General features: G+C 41.8%; 3 protein-coding genes and 2 long non-coding RNA genes across 8 annotated transcripts; all 5 read right to left on the bottom strand.

Annotated features, from left to right (window-relative positions):
- Window positions 1–5,397: 5,397 nt before the first annotated feature.
- On the bottom strand, window positions 5,398–6,869 carry LOC145238784 (uncharacterized). Its single transcript, XM_080102048.1, has one exon. The coding sequence runs from the start codon at window positions 6,835–6,837 to the stop codon at window positions 5,452–5,454; it is 1,386 nt and encodes a 461-aa protein (XP_079958174.1). The 5' UTR covers window positions 6,838–6,869; the 3' UTR covers window positions 5,398–5,451.
- A 140-nt stretch (window positions 6,870–7,009) lies between these two features.
- LOC145238783 (uncharacterized) lies at window positions 7,010–7,555 on the bottom strand. 3 transcript variants are annotated; one of them, XR_013862174.1, is made up of 4 exons: window positions 7,353–7,555; window positions 7,230–7,287; window positions 7,090–7,140; window positions 7,010–7,024 (listed from the first exon to the last, which is right to left on the bottom strand). It is a non-coding gene; the product is annotated as an uncharacterized LOC145238783 (long non-coding RNA). The 3 variants fall into 3 exon arrangements; XR_013862175.1 differs by lacking the exon at window positions 7,010–7,024 and having other exon boundaries at window positions 7,034–7,155; XR_013862173.1 differs by lacking the exon at window positions 7,010–7,024 and having other exon boundaries at window positions 7,034–7,140; window positions 7,353–7,554.
- A 251-nt stretch (window positions 7,556–7,806) lies between these two features.
- LOC145239042 (uncharacterized) lies at window positions 7,807–8,406 on the bottom strand. Its single transcript, XM_080102330.1, has one exon. It carries the CDS (start codon window positions 8,404–8,406, stop codon window positions 7,807–7,809), a length of 600 nt encoding a protein of 199 aa, XP_079958456.1.
- Window positions 8,407–8,442: 36 nt separating this feature from the next.
- LOC145239041 (uncharacterized) lies at window positions 8,443–11,220 on the bottom strand. Its single transcript, XM_080102329.1, has 2 exons — window positions 10,547–11,220; window positions 8,443–10,402 (listed from the first exon to the last, which is right to left on the bottom strand). The coding sequence occupies exons 1-2, from the start codon at window positions 11,218–11,220 to the stop codon at window positions 8,443–8,445; spliced, it is 2,634 nt and encodes an 877-aa protein (XP_079958455.1).
- A 2,730-nt stretch (window positions 11,221–13,950) lies between these two features.
- On the bottom strand, window positions 13,951–14,522 carry LOC145238929 (uncharacterized). Of its 2 annotated transcripts, XR_013862207.1 has the most exons (4): window positions 14,320–14,522; window positions 14,197–14,254; window positions 14,057–14,107; window positions 13,951–13,991 (listed from the first exon to the last, which is right to left on the bottom strand). It is a non-coding gene; the product is annotated as an uncharacterized LOC145238929 (long non-coding RNA). The 2 variants fall into 2 exon arrangements; XR_013862208.1 differs by lacking the exon at window positions 13,951–13,991 and having other exon boundaries at window positions 14,022–14,122.
- Window positions 14,523–22,449: the final 7,927 nt, after the last annotated feature.

Raw genomic sequence — 22,449 nt, 5'->3', positions numbered from 1 at the left:
TTAGTCTACTGTAATGTAGCGGCACGCTGTTCTCTCATTTCTTTTTTTTATTTATTTATATGTAAGTAAGTCGCAAACTTACACCAATTTCAATTGCATCTGAGTTTTTAGATATAGCCTATAGCCAGTGCCGGATTAACCATTAGGCAAAGTAGGCACGTGCCTACAGGCCAGTCAAAAATCCAGGCCAATTTACAACAACGATCTTTGTGACAATGATTTGGAAACACTGATAATATTATTTTTTTAGTTGGCAACCCTGATTTTCGGGTCACTTATAAAATGTGTCTACAGGCCAGCAGACCCTTAATCCAGCACTGCCTATAGCCCTAGCCCAGGTGTCGCCAACCCGCAGCTTCAGAGCCGCTTGCGGCTCTTTGATCCCTCTGATGCGGCTCAGGTTTTGAAATTACCAAATGTTTTGATTACACTTTCTGTGACGTATATGCAAAACATAAATGTCGAAAATGAAAAATTGTAGTGCAATAACAGGAGCGAACCCGCTTCTAGTAGCTACAATTAACCGGAGTAACCGCGTCTACACCATGAAACGTAAATTTTGAAAGAGGCAAACTGGCGGCGCGCAGGTTAATACACAAAGTGGGATTATTGTTTCGGTTTGCAGTGTATGTGCGTGCGTAACAATACCTATATCTGGCTTGCAACAGGCGTTGAACAAAAGTCAGCGTCTGAAGAAAACAAAACATTTAATGCTACGTGAGGGGTTTCATATGGTTTTACTGCTGACGAGACCGGTTGAGTACGTGTGCCTAATATGCAAGAAACTACCCAACAACAAAAGGTCAAAAGGCTTGAGACAAAAAAGTGGCATTTCATTTGAAACTGCAAAACGGCTTTGTGGCTCCCAGCGGTTTTTTTTACAATGTTAAACTGATCCGAATGGCTCGCAGAGTTGTAAATGTTGGCGGCCCCTGCCCTAGCCTAACAAAAAAGTACCGATTTTTTAGTTGACACTTCGCTTCTGGTAAACTCTGTTCAGTTTTGTTAAGTTGAGTTTATTTTGCTCGGTGAAATAATCGCAACAACATACTGTACTAAGATATTCACCATGCTAGAAAAAACTGCGCAACGTTGGGACGTTAGGGTGGAGTTCGACAGGAAGTGAACCATCCAAACAAACATATCGGATAGTTTCAAGCTGCAGAAGAAAGGCTGCAGAACACACATCATAATAATTAATACATAACATTTAGTCAGTGCCGGATTAAGGGTCTGCTGGCCTGTAGGCACATTTTAAAAGTGGCATGGCACCTTGTCCCCTGGTTTTAGCCTAGTTTGCACTACACAAAAACAAACCTTCCAATTAGCCTGACGTTATGAATTTGATTTTTGTGTATATTTTTGCGGCTCATATTATTGCAACGTTGCCTTCTATAATAAGGACTATAACAATGTTTTTAAAACCCTTTTGGATTGTTAATTATTTTAATATTTTATCAACAAGAATGTTGCGCTGTCTTTAAGTATCGAAAGGCGTGACTCCATGCGCCTCCAGACAGCACAACAGGGGCGATCGCTTGTGTTCCTAAAATTGTCTTTTTTTTTTTTTTTTTTTTTTTTTTTTTTTTTTTTTTTTTTTTTATTGCGCATAAACATCACGACAGAAAGACGATTATAACGAGCAAACACATATAGCCATTAGCGCAGGTGGGCATTCCACTTCACTCTATATTTCCATATAGTATCATTTTTTCGAGAAACAAATTTTTCATTGCACTTACAACGTTTCATCTCATAAACAAACATTTCCACCTTTGGCCTCAGTTTTTGAATCTTACTTTTGTAAATAACAAATCTAGCAATCAAAAGCAAGCAGTTAATCAAGTTCAAAAAACCTTTTTCAAAGCATTCAGTGTGGATTCCAAAGAGTTTTATACAATTGTTAAGGTCGATTCGATTACACATGGCACTGTCAATCCAGGCACTTACGCTTTCCCAGTATACCTGGACATGAATACAATCACAAAATAAATGATACATGGTTTCTCTGCACACACCACAAAATGTGCACACATCAGCCTCCGCAATCCCAAATCCATAAAGCCTATCGTTTAGAACAATGGCTCTTAAGTTGAATTTAATTTGGAAGGAGCGCAGTCTAGTTTCCATTGTACATTCGTGCAAGTTTTTGTAGATATCTGACCAGTTTAGGGGCGCCCCTTGTAGAATTAGTTCCCATTTTTGTTGCTGCTTGATCGGTTGCTGTTTATTACCCGAAGCAAAGAACTCGTACGCATTTTTGGCTGTGGATAATTTGTCTTTTATTCCTGTCCGTATTTTGTCCAGGACTGTTTCTCTGTCTGGTTTGTCAGGTGTGTATGCTTCCCAAGCTGTTGGAATTGCCGCAATAAGGCACTGGTAGTTTGCATGGTTTTGATTGTTGTTTATCAATTGGTAATTTTCGCAAACGCTTTTGAAGCTGCGATAGTCTAAATTGTTGTCTATAATTTGTTGGTACTTTAGTATACCAGCGTTTATAAAACTTTCGAAGGCGATGGGTTTTCGTTTGAATAATACTTTGTTGTTTAACCAGATACCGTAGTTATAAACTGTGTTCTGCTTCCAAAATTGGGTTACACATTCCTTCCATAGGTCAATCGATGACCAGAATGTCGAGAGGGGAGTTAGTTTAGTGACCTCTTTGTGCGAGAGTTTTAAATTGGTGGCTGCAATGCAGATCATGGCGTTTAGTGAAGTAATACTAGTTTCAATTGTTTTCCAATAAGAAACATAGTCAGCATCAAACAGTTTCCGTATCCAGGAGAAACGAAGTGATTTTGCATAGGCTTCTAGGTCTATCATTTCCACGCCACCGTCCTCTATTCTACAATACAATATTTTCCTGCCGACTCTCTCCCAGTTGGAGCCCCAAAGAAAAGTAAAAAGTTTTCGTTTAATTTCTTTCAGAAATTTTTGCGGTATACTAATGGGCAAAACGCTCAGTTTGTACAGCAGTTTGGGTATCGCAAGGGTTTTGATAATGATTACTCGTCCTAATAACGAGAGTGATCTTGCTAGCCATGGTTTTGTTACAGCTTCAATTTCCTTTCCTATAGATTCAAAGTTGAGTGAAAACAGATTGGTTTTGTTTCTAATCACTGGAATTTTTACGCCTAGATATTTTATGAACGTATTTGGCCATGAAAGACCTTCCGAAGAAAGGTGGTGATTGGCGTTAGGTTGTCTTTCGCCTATATACATGGCGCATGATTTCGCAAGATTAATGTTACAGCCAGTGTGTTTGCCAAATTCCTTTGCTTCTGCAAAAGCTGCACGAAAGCTTTTTTCTGAACCGTCTAGAAAAAGTAACGAGTCGTCCGCAAAAAGCGAAATTTTAACTTCCTTTGCACCTACGTTAATTCCTTTTACGGCTTTGTTCTGTTTAATAGACAAGGCCAGGAATTCTATGGCTATAACAAACAACGAAGGGGACAGCGGATCCCCTTGTCGAACGCCTCTTTCTATCCTAAAAGGGGTAGACATGTGGTTGTTATTAATGATCAAGCATTGTGAGTTAACATAGAATGTTTTAATCCATCTGCACATATCTTTTCCAAATCCAAATTTGGAACAAGCTATGTTAACAAAGTTCCAATCCACTGAATCAAATGCTTTACATATATCTAAAAACAGTAGGGCCCCATGCAATCCTTGCTCAGAAATATGATCCCAAATGTTGAAAAGCGTTCTTATATTATCTCCTATGTATCTACCTTTTACAAACCCCGACTGTTCAGGTGCTATAATCGTGGGTAGTACTTTTTTTAAGCGACTGTCGATGGCTTTAGAAGCTATTTTATAATCTGCGTTCAATAGGGTAATAGGACGATAGTTTTCGGCGTATAAAAGGTCTTTTTCTGGTTTGGGGATTAAAGTTACGACCCCCCAAGTCATTTGCCCAGAAAAGGCACCTGTTTCAAACGCATGGTTAAATGCATTAACCAACGGACATTTTATATCTTTCCAAAATACTTTGTAAAACTCCGCCGGAAAGCCGTCTAGTCCCGGGGATTTGTTGTTTTTCATTGTCTTCAATGCTTCATAGCATTGCTCAACAGTCAGTTTCCCTTCACACGCGTTTGCGTTTTCCTTATCTAATCTTGGACACCCTACACTGTTTACGTAGTCGTTCATTTCATCATTTGTAGTGCGGCACGGGTTTTTATTTGCCCTATACAGCGTTTCAAAATGGTCTTTTAGAACTTGTAGAATAGTCTTTTGGTCTGTTTCTATTTTGGAGTTTGAGTTTAATCTAGTAATGGCCTTTTTCTCCATTCTTCGTTTCTCCAGATTTAGGAAGTATGAGTTGTTTTTGCCACCATATTCTGCCCACCGCGCCCTACTTCTTACTATTGCGCTTTTGCTGTATCTTTCAATAATATTGTCGTATTGTTGTTGGGTTATTGCGATTTCGCTCGTCGTGCGTTCGTCATGGGGTTGGGGTGATTTTTGCATTTCTGAAAGTTTATTTTCTAGCTCTGTTTGTTGGGCTTTCAATTTTTTTCCCTTTTCGCAAGCGTATTTGATAATAGATCCCCTTAGGTTGCATTTTAGTGCTTCCCAGAGGACTTGGGGAGATACAGACCCATTATCGTTAGTTTTCATAAATTCGGCGATCCATGTTTTAGTTTTTTTTACAAATTTTGCGTCGTCCAACAAGGACGTGTTCATCTTCCAATACCCTCTTCCCCTAGGTATTTTATCCAGATTAATTACGAGTTTGACGATGGAATGGTCTGATTGTGTGCTTGGTTCTATTTGAATTTGGGTGGTCCTGTTCAGAAGTGTATTTGTGACGAGTATAAAGTCTATGCGACTTGCTGTGTGTGGGTGTTTTTGTGTGCGAGTGTATTGTTTTAGAGTCGGATTTTTGATGCGAAACACGTCGTATAACTCAAATCTTTCCATCGCTTGTAAAATTGTATTTTTCGCGCGGCGGTTGCTATGCGTAGTTTTTCCTCCGGTTTTATCTACTTCATCATTAAGTACGCAGTTGAAGTCCCCGGCTAAAATAAATTCATCTGTTCCGCTTTCGGCGCGTTGCTCCTCCAAGCGGCTAAACAGGTTGTCGTAAAAATGCGGGCTGTCTTTGTTAGGTCCGTAAACATTACATAGTGTTACACGTTGGTCAGATATTTCAAGGTCTATGATAACAAAGCGCCCAAGATTGTCAACTATCACTTTGTGTTTTAAGTACGATAGATTCTTGGAGAACAATACCGCCACTCCTTTGCTTTTTGTTGTGCCGTGCGAGGCTATAATTTCCCCACCCCATTCTAATTCCCATTGTTTGAGGCAGGATGCGGATGTGTGCGTTTCTTGTAGACAAATTATATCAATTTTTTTCTGACGCAGAAAATAAAACACACTTCTTCGTTTCTTGGGGTTTTGCAACCCAGCAACGTTGTAAGTTATGATAGAAAGCGGCATTTAAACGCGTTCTACACCTATTTCGATGTCAAATTCATATTCAAAGCCGCATTCGCAAAGATAGGGTTTGTTAGGCCCCAAAAGTTGGCAGGTTTTCTTCCCACAGTTACAATTAACAATTGTGTACTTGCAATAGTTGTTTAGACAGTTGGTCGTCATGGTTCGTTTGGGTATTGCGTTAACGGTTTTACACACACAAAACATCGCGTACCTTTCGCATTCCAGACATTCGAAAGTACCTTCGTCGGTTTGATACTCGGGCTGAAACTTGTGACAGCAGGGCATTTTCCTCATAGGTTGATTGCAGATGGTGCAGTTCGTTGTCACCTCCTTATCCGGGACCAGAAATCGGTCCAGTTCGTTGCAGCACGCTGTGGCAATGTTAAACTCCGACGAGCATTTCCAACAAAAGAAACTGGTGTGTTTCTCTGTCACGTATCCATCTTCATCGCATACTGGGCAGGAAATGGGGATTTTTAGCTCGCTAAGGCTGATTGATTTTGCTTGGTGCAGGTTTGGTTCAGTTGGGCTTCTTTCATGGCGTTTTCTCGACGAACCCTGCTTTAGTTCCATAGGGGGCTTGCTAATTTCCTTTGGTTCAGGCAACCTTGTTTCTGTGTTGCTTATCTCAATTTCACCCGTTTTGGTGAAGGTGTCGGCGGCGTCCAAATCTAGCGGTTCCCCAATCGGCTTGTCTGAACTCTTATCTTCTCCAGCGCCCTTGTTGCCACTCTTATCGGTGGCGGGGCACTCAACGCCTTTCGCGGTTACATTTTGGCTTGTTTCCAGTTTCGGGTAGTCTTTTATTCTTTCAGGGCAGTTTTGTTGTTTGTGCCCAGGTTTTGTGCAGTATTTGCACGTTATTTGCTGCCCGTTGTACGTGCAGTAAAATTCATAACCGTTCATCGTAACATAGCTTGGGATTGGGTTTTTCTCCACATCGGCTCTGTCAAGAGTGAGAATTCTCATTCCAGTTAATAGTCCTTTTTTATCTTTCCGGTGTTGGATATTTTTTACATCACCATATCTTTTCTCAAATTCTTTTTTAATTTCCTCGTTAGGAAAGGGTATAGGTACCCAACCCACCGCCACATTTAAGTTGTCGGATTCATACAGTCTTACCGAATATACTTCATCAACTTGTACTAGTTTTTCATACAACTCCAGTACAGCTTTTCTTGTGGTACACGTCACGTCCACTAAATTTCCCTTTCGTTCAGATATTCCCACCAGCTTCTTTATTGAAAAGCTTTCTTTTTCTATCATATTGACAACATCTTCTCTTTTGCTTTGACTTCTTGTTTTAAAGCTCATGCAAGTGGGTCTCTTTAAACGTTCCCCACCTCTTTGTTGTATAACTTGCGCAAAACTAGGACCTTTTTCCATTGCTGCTTGCGTCCGCTCGCTACGAGCGCCAACATAGAAATAAAATTGTCTTTAACGCGCCTTTCCTTGCGCTCAAACTCCAAGACGCCAGCAGCTATATAACGAACTCTTTATTTTACAATATAGCCGAAAGATGGCGCTCGAGAGTATGGCAGCACGGCGAGTACAAGTGGTCAAAAGGCGGTTTCTACAAAAAATGTTCAAATTAAGACAAGGCAACAGAAGGAGAATTTCAATGACATTTACGCTTACCAAACTATTAAAGGACTGGAGTCGTTTAAATGCAAGCGATCAGTAGAAGGTCTGTAAACACAGCATCTAATAACATCACATATAAACATCATTTAATCACACTAGTGACTGACGGCAAACTTAAGCAACAATAATCTTACCGGAATAACACAGTTCGGTTCAGAATAACACGGGGTTGGACGACGGCGGAATTCACGTCTGAATACAGGTTTCATATAAATTCAAATCCAAAAGGTCACAACAAGGTTTAAACATATGCTTACCGATCACTAAATATACAAGTCACACATTGGACGATTCAGTTTCTAAACAGCATAATTTTCCTGTTTGTTACACAAAAAACAAACATAAATGACCAGTTAAAAAACGCATGCAGACGCTGTAAGTTCCAGTCACTAATAAACACGAGGCGGTCTTGCTTACAAGACGTGATACCAATAAACAATGTCCAAGTTGTGACATCACAATCACCGATAGTGTGCCAGACAATGTATCAGGTTGCACAACACTGCGTCATACACACGAATCAAGGCTACTGGCGGGAAACACAGAAAACATAAACATATGTACAAGGCGATGTAACACTCCCACCCAAAATGTGGGAACAACGTGACACATTTTTTTCAAACACAACATCGCCAATCGGGCGTGCATCGCAATGAGGCGATGATTTCTTGTCGGACAGTTATTGTTATGAAAACTCAATTTGGCTTCCATCTAGCAGTCCGAGCTGCGAATGCTCGGTGAGGTCGGTGTTAAGCTCTCGTCAGAATCAACGATGCGGCAAAGCTTGGCGATCGGCCGTTGGAGCACACCACCGCTCGTCCGTACGAGCACAGTGCGTACCTTTTGAGATTCGTCGGGATAAGTTCGGACAACGCGTCCAATCAACCACCTTGAACGGCATTTTGAATCGTCAACCAGTAGAACGATGTCGTCCTTCTTAAAGTTCGGCTGGCTCTCGTGCCATTTGGAACGAGTAGCAACGGCGGGCAAGTACTCCTGCACAAATCGGCGCCAGAACAGGTCGGCTAGAAACTGTACTTGCCGCCAACGACGTCTTGTGTAGCAGTCCTTCGCATTGGTAATTGTCGGTGGCATATTCGGGGAACCTCTCATCAGCAACAGATGATTCGGGGTCAGCGGTTCTTCATCCCTGTGATCAAACCTAACAGGTATCAGGGGTCTAGAATTGATTATAGCCTCAGCTTCCACAAGCAATGTCTCCAAAGCTTCGTCGGTCATCACTTGGGAGGACGTAATTGAAGACAGGATTCGGCGAACAGACGGAATCATCCGTTCCCATGCACCACCCATGTGGCTCGCAGCAGGGGGATTGAAAGTCCACGACGTTCATTTCTGGTGGAGAAATTCAGTTATTTGACACTGGTTCCAGTCTCGTAGTGACTCTCGCAGGATGCGCTCTGCGCCAACAAAGTTTGTACCGTTATCGCTGTAGACGTGAACGAGTGCTCCACGGCGCCCGATGAAACGACGAAGAGCAGCAATAAACGAATCGGTAGACAAACTGTGGGCGACTTCCAAGTGTACAGCACGGATTGTAAGACAAGTGAATATGCAGCCGTACCGTTTAATTTCACTGCGCCCTTGTTTCACCAAAAATGGTCCAAAATAATCAATTCCGACATTTGAAAACGGAGATTCAGCAACACCAAGACGAGCCGGTGGTAGATCAGCCATCATTTGCTGTCCTGGTCTAGCACTGCGACGACGACAGGGCAAACATCTTCCGAGAACGCGACGAACAGCAACGCCGCCCTTTGCAATCCAGTATTTTTTTCTAATAGATGTCCAAGTGTGCGCTAAACCAGAGTGTCCAACGCTTTCATGGTGCGCCTGAATCAATAGGTCAGTAAGATGTGAAGAATCAGGCAGAATTGCAGGGTAGCGGGAATTGTAGTCAACAGGAGCCTTTGCTAAACGCCCTCCAACACGAATGAGTTGATCTTTGAGGATAGGGTTTAGCTTGTACACTGCGGAACTGCAATCGGACCTTTTCGGACAGCCTCGTTGAGTCAAAGACGATAGCCGTGAGCCGAAGTGTTTCCGTTGCACATACTTGACAAGTTCCAATTCAGCATTTTCAAGTTCAAACACATCAAGAGCAGTGCGTTTGATTGACTGTCTCATCCCAGGACTCAGATAAGCCTTAAATCTGATCAACCAAGCCACTGCTTTCTTTAGCCGATGCAGATTTGAGTAATGCTCGACAATGCGATCAACAGAAAAAGTCGATCTTGAAACATCGACTGCAAAAGACCCAGCAGTCCTTTCGATAAGAGGCTTAAATTCTGCGGGAACTTCAGGGGTTGGCACTGATTGCACAGGCCAATTTTCTTCCGACTGCAAAAGGAACGACGGCCCTTTTAACCAGCGACATGACCCGACGAAAGATGTGGCAGGTAATCCTCTGGAAGCATCGTCTGCAGGGTTTTCTTTAGTTGGAACGTACCTCCAGCGAGAAACGTCAGTCAACCTCTCTGTCTCGGCCAAACGGTTGGCTATAAACACAGGAAAACGTTTCGTAGCATTACGGATGCTATGTAAAACAGCAGTGGAATCACTCCAGAAGGTTGAACGGGTAATTGGCAAGTCCAGTTCCTTTCTCATCAAGCGATCAAGTTTTGCAGCAAGCACAGCGGAGGTCAATTCAAGTCGCGGGATTGTCGTGGTACTCAGCGGAGCCAGTCTGGATTTTCCAATAAGAAATGAGCATTTGACTGCTCTGTTCCCGTCTACGATTCGCATATATGACACAGCGCCGTATGCTAACCTCGAAGCGTCGGCAAAATGATGCAGCTCGTATGTGAGTGGTGTCCTTAAGACCAATGTCTTAAAGCAGCGTGGGATGGCAACGTCACGCAAATTCGGAAGGTCATCGAGCCACTTTTTCCATTGACATGAAACCATTTCAGGAACATCATCATCCCAATCCAACTGCAGTTTACACAATTCCTGCAGTAGCAATTTTGCAGTTAAAACCACAGGAGCAACAAATCCCAGTGGATCGTATAGTGAACTGACAGTCGAGAGAATTCCTCTGCGCGTATGTGGCCTCCTCGGTAGTTCAATTTTGAACCCAAATACATCATCGAACGCGGACCAATGCACCCCGAGGACTCGTTGCTGCGTCGTGTCGTCAAGGCAGTGTAATTTTACAATCTTCGCACGATCATCCTCGGGAATCGAGTCTAAAACCAGAGTTTCGTTAGAAAGCCACTTCGTAAGGCGAAATCCTCCTCTGGATAACAGATCCTTTAGCTGTTGACGAACAACAATCGCAGCATCTGCACTGTCAACAGATGTTAGACAATCATCAACGTAAAAATTACGCAGAACAGTCGAACGAACACGACTGTCGAAGTCACTGCCAAATTATTCCCCAGTTTGCCTTAAACAGAAAGAAGCGCAGCTAGGGGACGATGTCGCACCAAACAAGTGCACTTTCATCCGATGAGGTGTCGGGGAGCAGCTCAAATTCCCATCAGGCCACCACAGGAAACGGAGAGCATCGCGATCAGTGGGTTCCACGCGCACCTGATGGAACATTGCCTCAATGTCGGCAATTAGGGCAACGGGATGTGTTCGAAAACGGGTCAGAACTCCTACCAAGTTATTCACCAAGTCAGGACCCTGCATAAGACTGTCATTAAGGGATACTCCTTTACTCTGAGCAGCACAGTCAAAAACAACACGCAGCTTGTCCGGCTTATGGGGATTAAACACGGGATGGTGTGGCAAATACCAGATGTGCTTGCCAATTGATATTTCTTTTTCAGGGACCTCTTCCGCATAGCCTCTTGGTATGTAGGTCTGCACTGTATCTACATACTTTTTACAGAGGTCTTCGTTGCGTAACAACCGTCCTTTTAAACTGGCCAGACGTTTGTCAGCCATTGTGCGGCTGGCTGGTAGCGTTTCTACCCCAGCCTTCCACGGCAACGGAAGTTGAAAATGATCATCGCGGTGTTTGACAGACCTTTTCATTAAGTCGTATGCCATCCGATCTTCTCTGGATGTAGGCGCATCGAATACCGAGGTCCCGTCACCAAATTCGTTTTCCCACAGACACTTGACCTCCTGTTGGTGCATGACCCGGGCCACTTTCATGTATCGAACGTGAGCCTCATCTGTGGCGGACGAATCAAATGTAGGACCAAAGAGTGACCAGCCAAGAGGGGTTTTTACAGCACACGGACCCCCCCGTGGGTCTGAACGCGTACACAGCACGTTAAAGGCTGCAGGAACATCAGCGCCTATGAGAATCGTGACTGTTCCTCCTTCCAAATAAGGCAGGTTTAGATTTTGGAGATGTGGATATTTGTGAAGAACATTTGGCGTAGGGAAGCAATTTGGCGATACAGGAATTTTATCAACAGGACTTCGTTAAGGACCAGAGGTTTTCCTCCACCAAGCGGAGTAACAGTGAAAGAGATCGTGGAACCTTGATACACTCGAGATTGATCGGTAAGCGTGCTTAAGCATATTTTTCGACCCTTACACTGTAGGCCGAGTTTGTCAATTAGTCGTTGTTCGCAAAATGTTGAAGTAGAGCCTTGATCCAGGAAGGCATACGTATTTACCTCGATACCGTTATGTCTGACTTTCACCGGCACGACGTTGAGGTAGACTCCGCAGTTACTGGTGGACGCCTTCATACTAGAAACCGTTTGGGTAGTCGTTTCCATGACAGGGTTCTCATCATTTCCGACGACCTGTTTCCTTTGAAATGCACCATGCAGCTTCGTATGATGAAAGGTGCTAATGCAACCCTCAACGGAGCACGATTCTCGACAGGGACAATTTCCGCAACGATGCCCTGAACAAAGACATTTAAAACAAAGGCCATTAGAGGTTACAACCTCGCGACGTTTTTGTAAGGTCATTTTGTCGAAGTCCGGGCACGTTGACAAATCATGTGATAGTTTACAACAGACACAACACGGAGCGGGAACAGGCGGTGTGTCAGAACGTGCCCTGTTAAACTTAGATGATGAGACGTTGTACGTAGCGGCTCTTGAACTCCGTTTTGGCTCGATTGGCGTTTTTTCGCGCACGACTTCGTAGACCGCTTCGGACCCAAACAGTGAATTGGCAACACGGGCGCACCGCACAACGAAACTTGTAAACGCAAGGTATCCAGCTTGTCTCCCGGTTTCCTCAAGCACCTGGAAAGAGTGTTCCACCCATCTCTCTCGATGCTGAAATGGAAGTTTCCGGATGAGTTGCTTCAACGTATCTAGTGAGTTTAAACTTGCGAACTCTTGGCTGTCTTCCAGAGAACTACGGCATTTTTCAAGCAAGTCAGAAAAATCCATAAGTTCCTTTGGTCGACCTTGTCTAACGGGCGGAAAAAGCTTTAACCGGCGTTCGCAAGCATTGGCAACAATATGTGGTTGACCGTAATCATAATACAGTCGGGAACGCGCCTTTGAGTAACCAGAGACTGCATCCTTGCTGTAGATTTCGAGCTTGTCAGCAACAGAATCTTCATAGTATTGAAGCAAGCAAACTAGTCGCGATTCTTCGGATTTTGTTCTGCGATGAACATGCGACTCAATGGCTCGAACAAACGACCAGTAGTTCAACGGGTCGCCGTCGAACTTCTTGATGGCCGGCTGAGGCAGGACTATTTGTTGTTGAACGAAATCGGTGTCGGGAGCACATCGAGGCGGGGAAGAAGCACGCGGTTTGTACATGTATGGAGGATAGGAGTCGGAATCGGTACGCGACCCTTCGACAGGTGGAACAACAGCAGGAGCAAGTATAGGCTTTATATCCATTTTCGAAATTTGCGGGCGTGACATTTTTACGGGATTTGTCGGAGTCTGGGCCCCAGCGGATGAACGTGGTGGAGAATATACGGGCTCCCTGGAACAATTGCCAAGTGATGCAACCGGTGGCGACAAGTCATTAATCTGTGGTTTGTGCACGACCGGTCTACCTTCGTTCTCCAACTCTTCGTCCCAAGCAAGGAACTCGGCTTCGGCCAACGCGACTTCATTGTCCCTATTTTTTATTCTTCGTTTGGCATCGATGGCGGCCTGCTGCTTTTCGAAAGCGGCTTGCATGTCAGCTTGTTGGGTCTCTAAGGCGACATCTTCGTCGAGTTGCTGTCGCGACAAGCGAGCTACGCGCATCCGTACACTGGCAGCTTTTCGGCAACTTTCCGTCGAACCAGACGTGCGAGTACTTGCCGAACCGAGATGGGAGCTGGACGTGTAACTCGATCGAGTTTCGTGGCGACCCATGGATTTCTCGACGTTTACGAACCATTCCTGTACACGGGAATCCAGTTCACGTTTATCCTGTTGGCATGCCCGTCGTGCTTGAGACATGGCTTCGTTACCTTCCTCAAAGGGGGCATACGCGGCGACGAGATCGCTGAAGGTTCTTTCAATCACTAGAACAAACTCCTTTACGAGGGTGACATTTTCGGTTTTTAGCATTAATTCTTCAACTCGCAAACAAGCTTGTTGCCAAGCGTATGTATAACTGGAAATTTTGTCTTTGTCAGTGATTTCGACAGTGGAGAGTGAGTCATGTGACTCAGGCGCAGGAATGGCGCCTTTGTCAGTTTCCATTGTGAAGTTTTCCATGCTTGACGTCAATCAACAAGCCGTGGGTGTTCAAGTGTCCAGAAGTTTGAAACGATGTTGCGCTGTCTTTAATTATCGGAAGGCGTGACTCCATGCGCCTCCAGACAGCACAACAGGGGCGATCGCTTGTGTTCCTAAAATTGTCTTTAACGCGCCTTTCCTTGCGCTCAAACTCCAAGACGCCAGCAGCTATATAACGAACTCTTTATTTTACAATATAGCCGAAAGATGGCGCTCGATAGTATGGCAGCACGGCGAGTACAAGGGGTCAAAAGGCGGTTTCTACAAAAAATGTTCAAATTAAAACAAGGCAACAGAAGGAGAATTTCAATGACATTTACGCTTACCAAACTATTAAAGGACTGGAGTCGTTTAAATGCAAGCGATCAGTAGAAGGTCTGTAAACACAGCATCTAATAACATCACATATAAACATCATTTAATCACACTAGTGACTGACGGCAAACTTAAGCAACAATAATCTTACCGGAATAACACAGTTCGGTTCAGAATAACACGGGGTTGGACGACGGCGGAATTCACGTCTGAATACAGGTTTCATATAAATTCAAATCCAAAAGGTCACAACAAGGTTTAAACATATGCTTACCGATCACTAAATATACAAGTCACACATTGGACGATTCAGTTTCTAAACAGCATAATTTTCCTGTTTGTTACACAAAAAACAAACATAAATGACCAGTTAAAAAACGCATGCAGACGCTGTAAGTTCCAGTCACTAATAAACACGAGGCGGTCTTGCTTACAAGACGTGATACCAATAAACAATGTCCAAGTTGTGACATCACAATCACCGATAGTGTGCCAGACAATGTATCAGGTTGCACAACACTGCGTCATACACACGAATCAAGGCTACTGGCGGGAAACACAGAAAACATAAACATATGTACAAGGCGATGTAACAAGAAAGAAAAGAAAACCAAATAAATGACACGATCCTGTTTGAGTTTGATTTTTTGTTGTGGAACTGTTATTTAGACACCATGGAAGTATGCGCACAAACTTATGTGCAAGTCCTTATCTTTGAACGAGACCACCATCCAGGCCCACTCAGTTCATTTTAATGCGACTCACGTTTTTAGAGACAATTTCCCATCAAGTTTGGGAACTATAGGCAGATTCGTGCAATAACCGCTTTGGACACGAGGAAATCCGTTTTGTTCTTATATTCACGAGACGAGAAATTGGATGCATATTTCCAATAAAAGAACAGCAGCTACGTCGCGTTGGAGTGTGTTTTATCGCCCAACTTGCTCCTGTTATTGTGTGTCCTATATAGGCAGGGTTGCCATACCGTCCTTATTTCTAAGATTTGTCCTTATTTTGAAGGGCTAAGTCTTAGAAAAGTTCATTGTCCTTATTTCTAAGAAATGTCCTTATTTTTGACTTGAGTCCTTCTTTTGTCTTATTTTCAAAAATTACTGGTCAAAATCCCTGCTACAAGTAAAAGTAAACCTTGACCTGAGCTGTTGTGAAATGTACGAAGTATTTTCTACGAACAAGGAGTGGCTGAAACAGATTATTTCTGCCAATATATTGCATATGATATGTCACGGCTCGTATAAATGCAAAGATTTGTTCAAAAACGTTTGTTTTGTTTTGTATCAAAATTTAATTTTTCGGTTGTCCTTATTTTTGCTTTCAAGTCGATGGCAACCCTGTATATAGGCCAAACCCGACGCAGTCTATGCACACAAATAGTCGAACACTCAAGAAGGACAAGTCATACGTTCGCTCGCATGTTCCAGCTCACCCGACCCATCGAGTATATTTTCTAACCCCGAAGTGTTGGGCAGTTTCAATCACATGCAAGTTGATGCTGCTCAAATCTTAGTTCACACAACAATACAATAAAAAGTTAAACAAAGCGCCGGAATCCACGCGTGTTTTTTGTTTAATGCTGTTCAGCGTTCGTTCCAATACCCCAGATACCACAGAGTCTGTATCCAATTTGCTTGTAATTTTTCCGCCGCTTACCTGCTTTTATCTGTCACTCCGTGTCGCTCTCTTTCTTTCTCGATTATTATGCGGTTCGTCCCTTTCTATTAAGTTTCATTTCACTTCATGATGATGACAACATATTGTCAAAACGGTGTTTTTTTGGAACAATATACACGGACTTGAAAAGTAATTTAATCATAAACATTACTGCCAAGGTAGTGGTGTATAAAGAATACATCGTTCAGACGTTTCAACAATCTCTGTTGTCATCATCAGTGTAGGTGTTTTTTATTCGTGCATATATTGGCTTTAGATGAGTACATTCATACAGAGATAAGCCCTGAACTGTCCATGGAAACCAGCGATCATTGCACACTCATGTATAAATCATAATACGCCAGGCCCATTAAACGCTTTATACCCAGTCAAGCCGGTCTCTCGAGCATTTTCGATACGGCACAGACCAGGAAAATCTGACCTGCGGTTGGATTCGTATCATCGAAAGGAGTCTTTCCGGAACTCGCGTTCTAAGCCAACTGAGCTACCATGTTCAGTGGTGAACTTTTCGTACGAAGCTGCAAGGGCTACGGTGCTTGTGATTTGACATTCGGTGGGTTTCTGGTAAGTTATACCTGGCTCTGGCTTTCTGATCTACCTGGCTCTGTAGAAACGCAGCATGGTGTTTGGATTGTCTGCATGATATTTTGATATTTTTTGTTCGCTCTTTTATTTCATGCTTGTTAATCGGATAGGAGGGTGAAAAAACAGTTTATGGCCTAGTTTGTAGTGGTGCAGTTTAGTACAAATCAGGAGTGGTTTTTGGTGCAAAAGGCACCTCAACAAATACCGTATTTTGGTGAATATCTTGCTTGGTTAACTACTCGTAGTAAATAGTTATTAGTTGTTAACTCTCCAACTAGGCTCTCACTCAACCTCGTGATAATTTTTGCTTCGTTTTTTCAGTCACTATTGGTAGTTTTGGTTTAATCGCCTCTGATGCCTTGTTGCGCTCATAGTCCTCATTTTACTCTCTTCCAGCCACTTCTGTTCTAACTTCCTTCTCCGTTTACCAGTGAAACGGCACGGAGGGTATAACGAAAGAGCGCTCTTCTCCTCTAAGGTAAAGCCCCAAGCTTCGCACCCCGGCACAACTGCCTGCAAGGCGCTCCTTGGTTTCCCCCCTCTTTGCTTGCCAATCAACCCTTGCTTGTCGCTTAATCGGTTGATTGTTATAATTAGGTCGTTTGAGACTTTCAACGTTAGTCCACGCTAGTAGATGCTTTGCCTCATTTGCCTTCATTATACTTGCACTTCCCACATCACCAAATCACGACCAAAACCTTTTTTGAAGAAATAGATCACTGAACATATATACAGGTCACCATGGTGACCTAATTGCAATTTATCTATAATTAAGACCAGTGGTGGCTCGTGCCTAAAATTTCTTGGGGTGCTGCTCCAAATTTTAGCCTTTATTGGACACATATAAGTTGGCAATATATAAAAAAGCCACATTTCTAGTTTTCTAGCCATTGTTTTGTTTAGAAAAACAAGTAATACAAATCTTACTTGGCAACTCCACTGTGACGCAATGTTTGTTACGCAAGACCTTCAAATTGGATCTTTTCTTAAACTCTGGCAGTTATGGGTCTCTACATCAACAAAAAAAGGAATTTAAATGTGCTCGATGCATAAACCGAACGGAACTTTTCTTTAAAGCAACAGTCATTAAACAACATATCAAATACATAAAATCCATAGGCACTCCTTACTTAAAGATGGATACGAATTCTTTTACGGAAGCGAGCCAACCACCATATATTTCACTTTTCTGTCGAAAAGCGCCTGACTTCTCGCACAGTATCCGGTTTGTATGGCCTTGTACCATGGAAAGCTAATATTGACAATCCGTTTCTCGGGCCGTTCGTTTCACAAACAGTTTTTCTTGGCCTTGTTGCCTAATCGCAAAGATCAAAATGTTGTAACACACCACATTTAGATTTTGACTGGTCGATTTGTATGATGATTTGTTCTAGAAGTTAGTTTAGAGATGACAGCGGCGTTGTTCAGAAGAACCTGTTCGTTCTGTGGGATTTTGTTTTGTTTGAAGTTTATGGAGGAATTGAACATGATTTAGGTATGAAAATTACATTGCTTAACTTTTGCCAAAAAGATGGATACGAAACATTAGCCTACAGTCAGCCTAATGTAAATCGCAATGACACAGCTAGCAGCAAAGTTAAGCAATGAAATATAAGTTGAAATGGTTTGTGACTTGTGACATAAATAATATCAACAACCACCTGTGACGTAGCAGTAAACCAGTAATGGATTCCAGGAACTTCAAGCCACTGCATACGTGACTACTGACTATTCTCATCAGCAAGGCAAAACAATTATTATTCCTGACTTTTTGTTTTGGCAGTCCATTGCAACAATACAAGTAGTTGATTTTTTTAAGCATGGTAAAAATGTGTGATAGCTTTTGCCGGAAAACCCACGTTTGATGACGATGTCTTCAAGTCACTCATGTTTTAATAATCCGCGTAGTCTCCCGTTGTAGTTAAGATACCTGCATATAAATGTCAAAGCTGGAAGTTGCGCGCCTATTATCACATATTTTAACAAAACAGCCAGTTTTTGTCTTTGGATACACAAAATCGAAGCTAAAAACACCTTGCTATGATATCGTGTAGTTGCTATAATAAGCATTACTAATCAAGTTGGTGTGTGAGTCATATATTTTTATACGTATACTCGGAAGCCTACTTGTCGTGTTAAATCTACTTCGCTTCCCAAACTCGGGTCCGAAGGCTTCGGACCGAAGCCATGTAGGGATCTGCAAACCATTTTTAGCAAAACGACCACCGAAATCGATTCGCTGCAATTAAAGGTAAAAATTGCAAATGTATGAAAGTTCCATTGCCGGCCACCTTTTGCACACAAGTGTGTGGAGAATGCTGAGACTATATGCAAACGTACGATTATTACGGTCTCATCAGTATCACTACAAAACCGTTAGTCTTTGCGTAGAAGTGGCTTAACACACGCAATAAGCAAGAGTCATGTTACCAGCGGCCTATTAAAAAGTGACGGGAAGCAGTGGCCTCACCGATGCTACGCTGCCCACGCGTTACTGAAAGTTTGGACTGGATAATACATCAACTGGACGTTTAGTTGCTGCAGCAGAGCTAGCAGTAGCGAAAATGGTTAGGTTTAGGTGTCGATTTTGCTATATTTAGTTTCGAGGTATGCTGTTATAATTAAACAAAAGCTTTAAAGTTGTAATTGGTGTGAAGTCATATTCAATTAAATTGAGCCAACAGTTTAGTGGTATATATACGTACCAGGTCAGTTTAATATCTTATTGGACTATTTACCTTAATTTAAAAAAAGAGGTTGTGCGATCGGAGTAAATTACTTTGTCACACAAAAACGTTAGGTGTGCCGAAATGTATTGTTTGTAACCTTATCCAACACAAAAGAGGAAATTTGTCACAAAGGGGGGTTCAGAACTTTAAGTCAAAAGACTAGTCCACATTGCGATTGTTTTTTAAACCTGTAACATTAATACATAATTTAAGTGCTTAACACTGACAATATTCACTGTTAACTGCCTAAAACCTACATTACGTTTATAACTTTCTGAAGTTACCAAAATGGCCTCAGTGAAATCGTCCATCTTAAGCATTGCAATATTATTCAAGCGTTTTGTGGTGATTGAAAAATAAAAGTTGTTTGAACCAAACGTCAGGCACAAGTAGGCTACTTACAATCAGCTTACAAAATCGTAAAATCGTTCGACGTTGATGTGTAGTTTTAAAGAAATATACGCTTAGTGGGAATGTTTTTGAACATTTTATAAACAGTGGGAGTATTTCTTTAACACACTACATAAGTCAGGCCCATTGAAGGCGTTATACCGAAGAATTTGCGTTTATTTTATTTTTTTACTAAGTTAGGGTCAATTTGTTAGCACAACAAATATCTGCCCGAATAGCAACCTGAAAAAATGTTCGTTGCGAAGTTATCGTATCCCCACCCCCAAAACCATAACCCTTCCACATCTATAGTGATCATAAATGATAAAAAAAGTATTTACTGTTTCCACATTGTAATCGTCACGTTTATAGGACATAAGCCACGTTGTGACAGAAGTACATCATACTGAACTGCAGCAAATTATACCCTATGTACGTTATAAAATTGATGTTTCTACTATAACCGCCGTTTTAGATGGGCTTATACATAAAGCTTCCGCTGCGTTATGCACCATAAGGTTGCTAATTTAAATGCAAGCATTTTTTATGGCAAAATTTGCAAATAAGAACCTAATGCATGAACGAAAACAGACTAATAGAGAGTAACTAGGCCTATTTATTTTGCGTCGAGTGATTACAACTTTGCGATGTTTGATTTACATTGATTTAGGTATGCGTGGTGGTTACATTTTATCTCAAGCTGTTCTAGCAAATAAAAACAGTTTTAAACAAAAAGCACACAGAATAACGCCCCAAGCAAATAAGATATATTTAATTGTATTTTGAATACGTTATTAAATTACTATAAAGGCAACAATTATGAAAACTATTGGTACTAAAAATTATGTGTCACCTAATACATAAGGTGTGACATTTCCTTGTCGAAAAAAACCTGATATCAGCCTGATATGTTCTAATCACAAACTCTGCTCTATCGGAGCGGTTAAAGCCAAATGCCTGTATTCAAAGCGTCCAGACATCTTCAACAATGTTTATCTCTTACTCACTTTGAGCTACGTTCTGATAAGGCAGGTTGTAACACGAGAAGCTTCTATTGAATTATATCGATGAAGATGCAGAATGTTTCATTTTGGCATTGAGTAAAACGTTTAAAAACAAACGTAGTTTTGTTTAACTTACAATTATAGCCTTACTTTAGATATTCGTGTTTGCCTAAGAATGTTAAACTGCACCATGGAGCTAGAGGGCAAATGACCTGGATAGCCTTTTTTATTATCTGCGCAACCTGTTTGTCGTTTAGTTGTTGGGTGAATTTGTAGCAAGGAGATTTTCAAATGTTTTTGTACATGAAAGATTGATAAAAAACAGAGTGATTACTTTTCGGAAACTGCTTCTTTTTAAATTCCATTGTAGACGTAACAAAAATTGTTTGTACAAATACATAGGCAGCTCAGCACGTTGCTAAAGTCAGGAAGCTGGTTACACAGGTAATTAATTAGTTTTTCCCCAAATATGCCAAAATGTTAAGTTGACGTAGGGTATTTTGCATTGCTTGCTGTCACATTTCAACTACTGAAGCAGGTTTGTTTTGGCGAACAACAGCAACAGAAAATCGTGTACATCAGTGGTTACCAACCTTTTTCATCCCTCGACCTAATTTAGCAACCAAATGTGCCTTGCGCCCTTTTTTTCAAAAACTTCAATGTTTTCATAATCACTACAATAAACTCTCACTTTAGGCAAAGAGAAAGTATAAGTTAGCTGATCCGTACGGTTTTTGTGAAGAAAGTATCCTGTTACAACACACTGACCGCTTCACCTACTGTCAGTGGTAATAAGCGGTGCTGTAGGTACTTGTATTGAGTTCTCTTCTGTATAGTGATGTAATAAAACATTTGTTGGGAATTGTAATGGTCATAATCGAACACAAAACAAGTTCAAATCAAATATGTTCCCTGCTCTTATTTTGTTATTGCTGACAAACCTTTTTGATGTTTATTGAAAGGCCTCTCGACCCCAAGTAAACTGGCAAACGATCCCCACGGGGATCGCGACCCCGGGTTGAAAACCACTGGTGTACATCCTTGAATGCAAGCTCACAGGGCGTAGGAAAGATTGTGGTTAAATTTAGTGTGATAAAATACTTACTTACTGCTGTACTGTTACTAACACGTTTAAACCTGACCCTAAAGTGGCAAAAATGTGGCCTTCCCTTGTGTTTGCGATTAGAAATGTGTACCAACAAACAAACCATACTTGACGTTTATATAAAGCATGCCAAAACGGCATTGTCAGCGCCACGTCTGGAATTGGTCAAATATTAACAAGGGAAATGCTGCTCGACCAACCAGCCTCTTTCGTGTTAGCAACAAAAATTAAACAAAACCTAGTAGACGGACAGCAGTAGAATGGATGGAAAATATGTGATTTTATTTCCTTGATTTTATTTCCTTGTCTTTAACCGTGAACGTATTTAGTCAATCACCCACCCGTGAATTTTTCCCAACAAATTTCGCTTTTTGGTTGCGTATCAAAGCTTCTTGGATCAATTCTTAGCGCAGTTAGGCCAGAACAGAAAAAGTTTGTTTTCGCTTTTTTCTTCGTTAGTTTTTGGGAAGCGAAAACGGTATAGAATGAGAAACACACACGCAATATGTGGCGAGCACTTGTAACACATTGAATGTTCTATTAAATATAATCTATTTTCCTTGAATTGAATAAGATTCATTTAAATTTGTTAACCACTAACCATGCACCACATTCACTTCCTGTTACGGATGCAGTGTAATCGGTCATGTGCCTTTTATGAAAGATAATAAACGCTTACTCATTTCACGGAAAGGTAGATGCACTGCACGTAAGTTTGTGTCGTTATCCCTCAAGTAAGAGAACTTTTCTGATTTCTTTATAATACGTACAAACATTTGCATGTAGGACAACACAAGTTTTCAACACAACGCACGAACATAAGAAAGCACATCGAATTATTTTCTGAACCCATTTACTCAAAAAGACAACCGTCATCACGTTGCTACTGGAGCTTTAAGATT

The sequence above is a fragment of the Phallusia mammillata genome, chromosome 7 (assembly GCF_965637545.1).
Source record: "Phallusia mammillata chromosome 7, kaPhaMamm4.hap1.1, whole genome shotgun sequence".
Classification (NCBI taxonomy): Eukaryota; Metazoa; Chordata; class Ascidiacea; order Phlebobranchia; family Ascidiidae; genus Phallusia; species Phallusia mammillata.
Note: the sequence above shows the minus strand (reverse complement) of the source record. Positions and strands in the feature narration are given on the sequence as shown.

Excerpts from the sequence above, each read along its gene's own strand:
- LOC145238784 (XM_080102048.1), bottom strand. The coding sequence starts at position 6,837 with ATGGAAAAAGGTCCTAGTTTTGCGCAAGTTATACAACAAAGAGGTGGG.
- LOC145239042 (XM_080102330.1), bottom strand. The coding sequence starts at position 8,406 with ATGGGTGGTGCATGGGAACGGATGATTCCGTCTGTTCGCCGAATCCTG.
- LOC145239041 (XM_080102329.1), bottom strand. The coding sequence starts at position 11,220 with ATGAAAGTGGCCCGGGTCATGCACCAACAGGAGGTCAAGTGTCTGTGG. Across the intron at positions 10,403-10,546 it reads CATCGGATGAAAGTGCACTT|TGCAGATGCTGCGATTGTTG; the intron begins GTTTGGTGCGAC and ends ATCTGTTGACAG.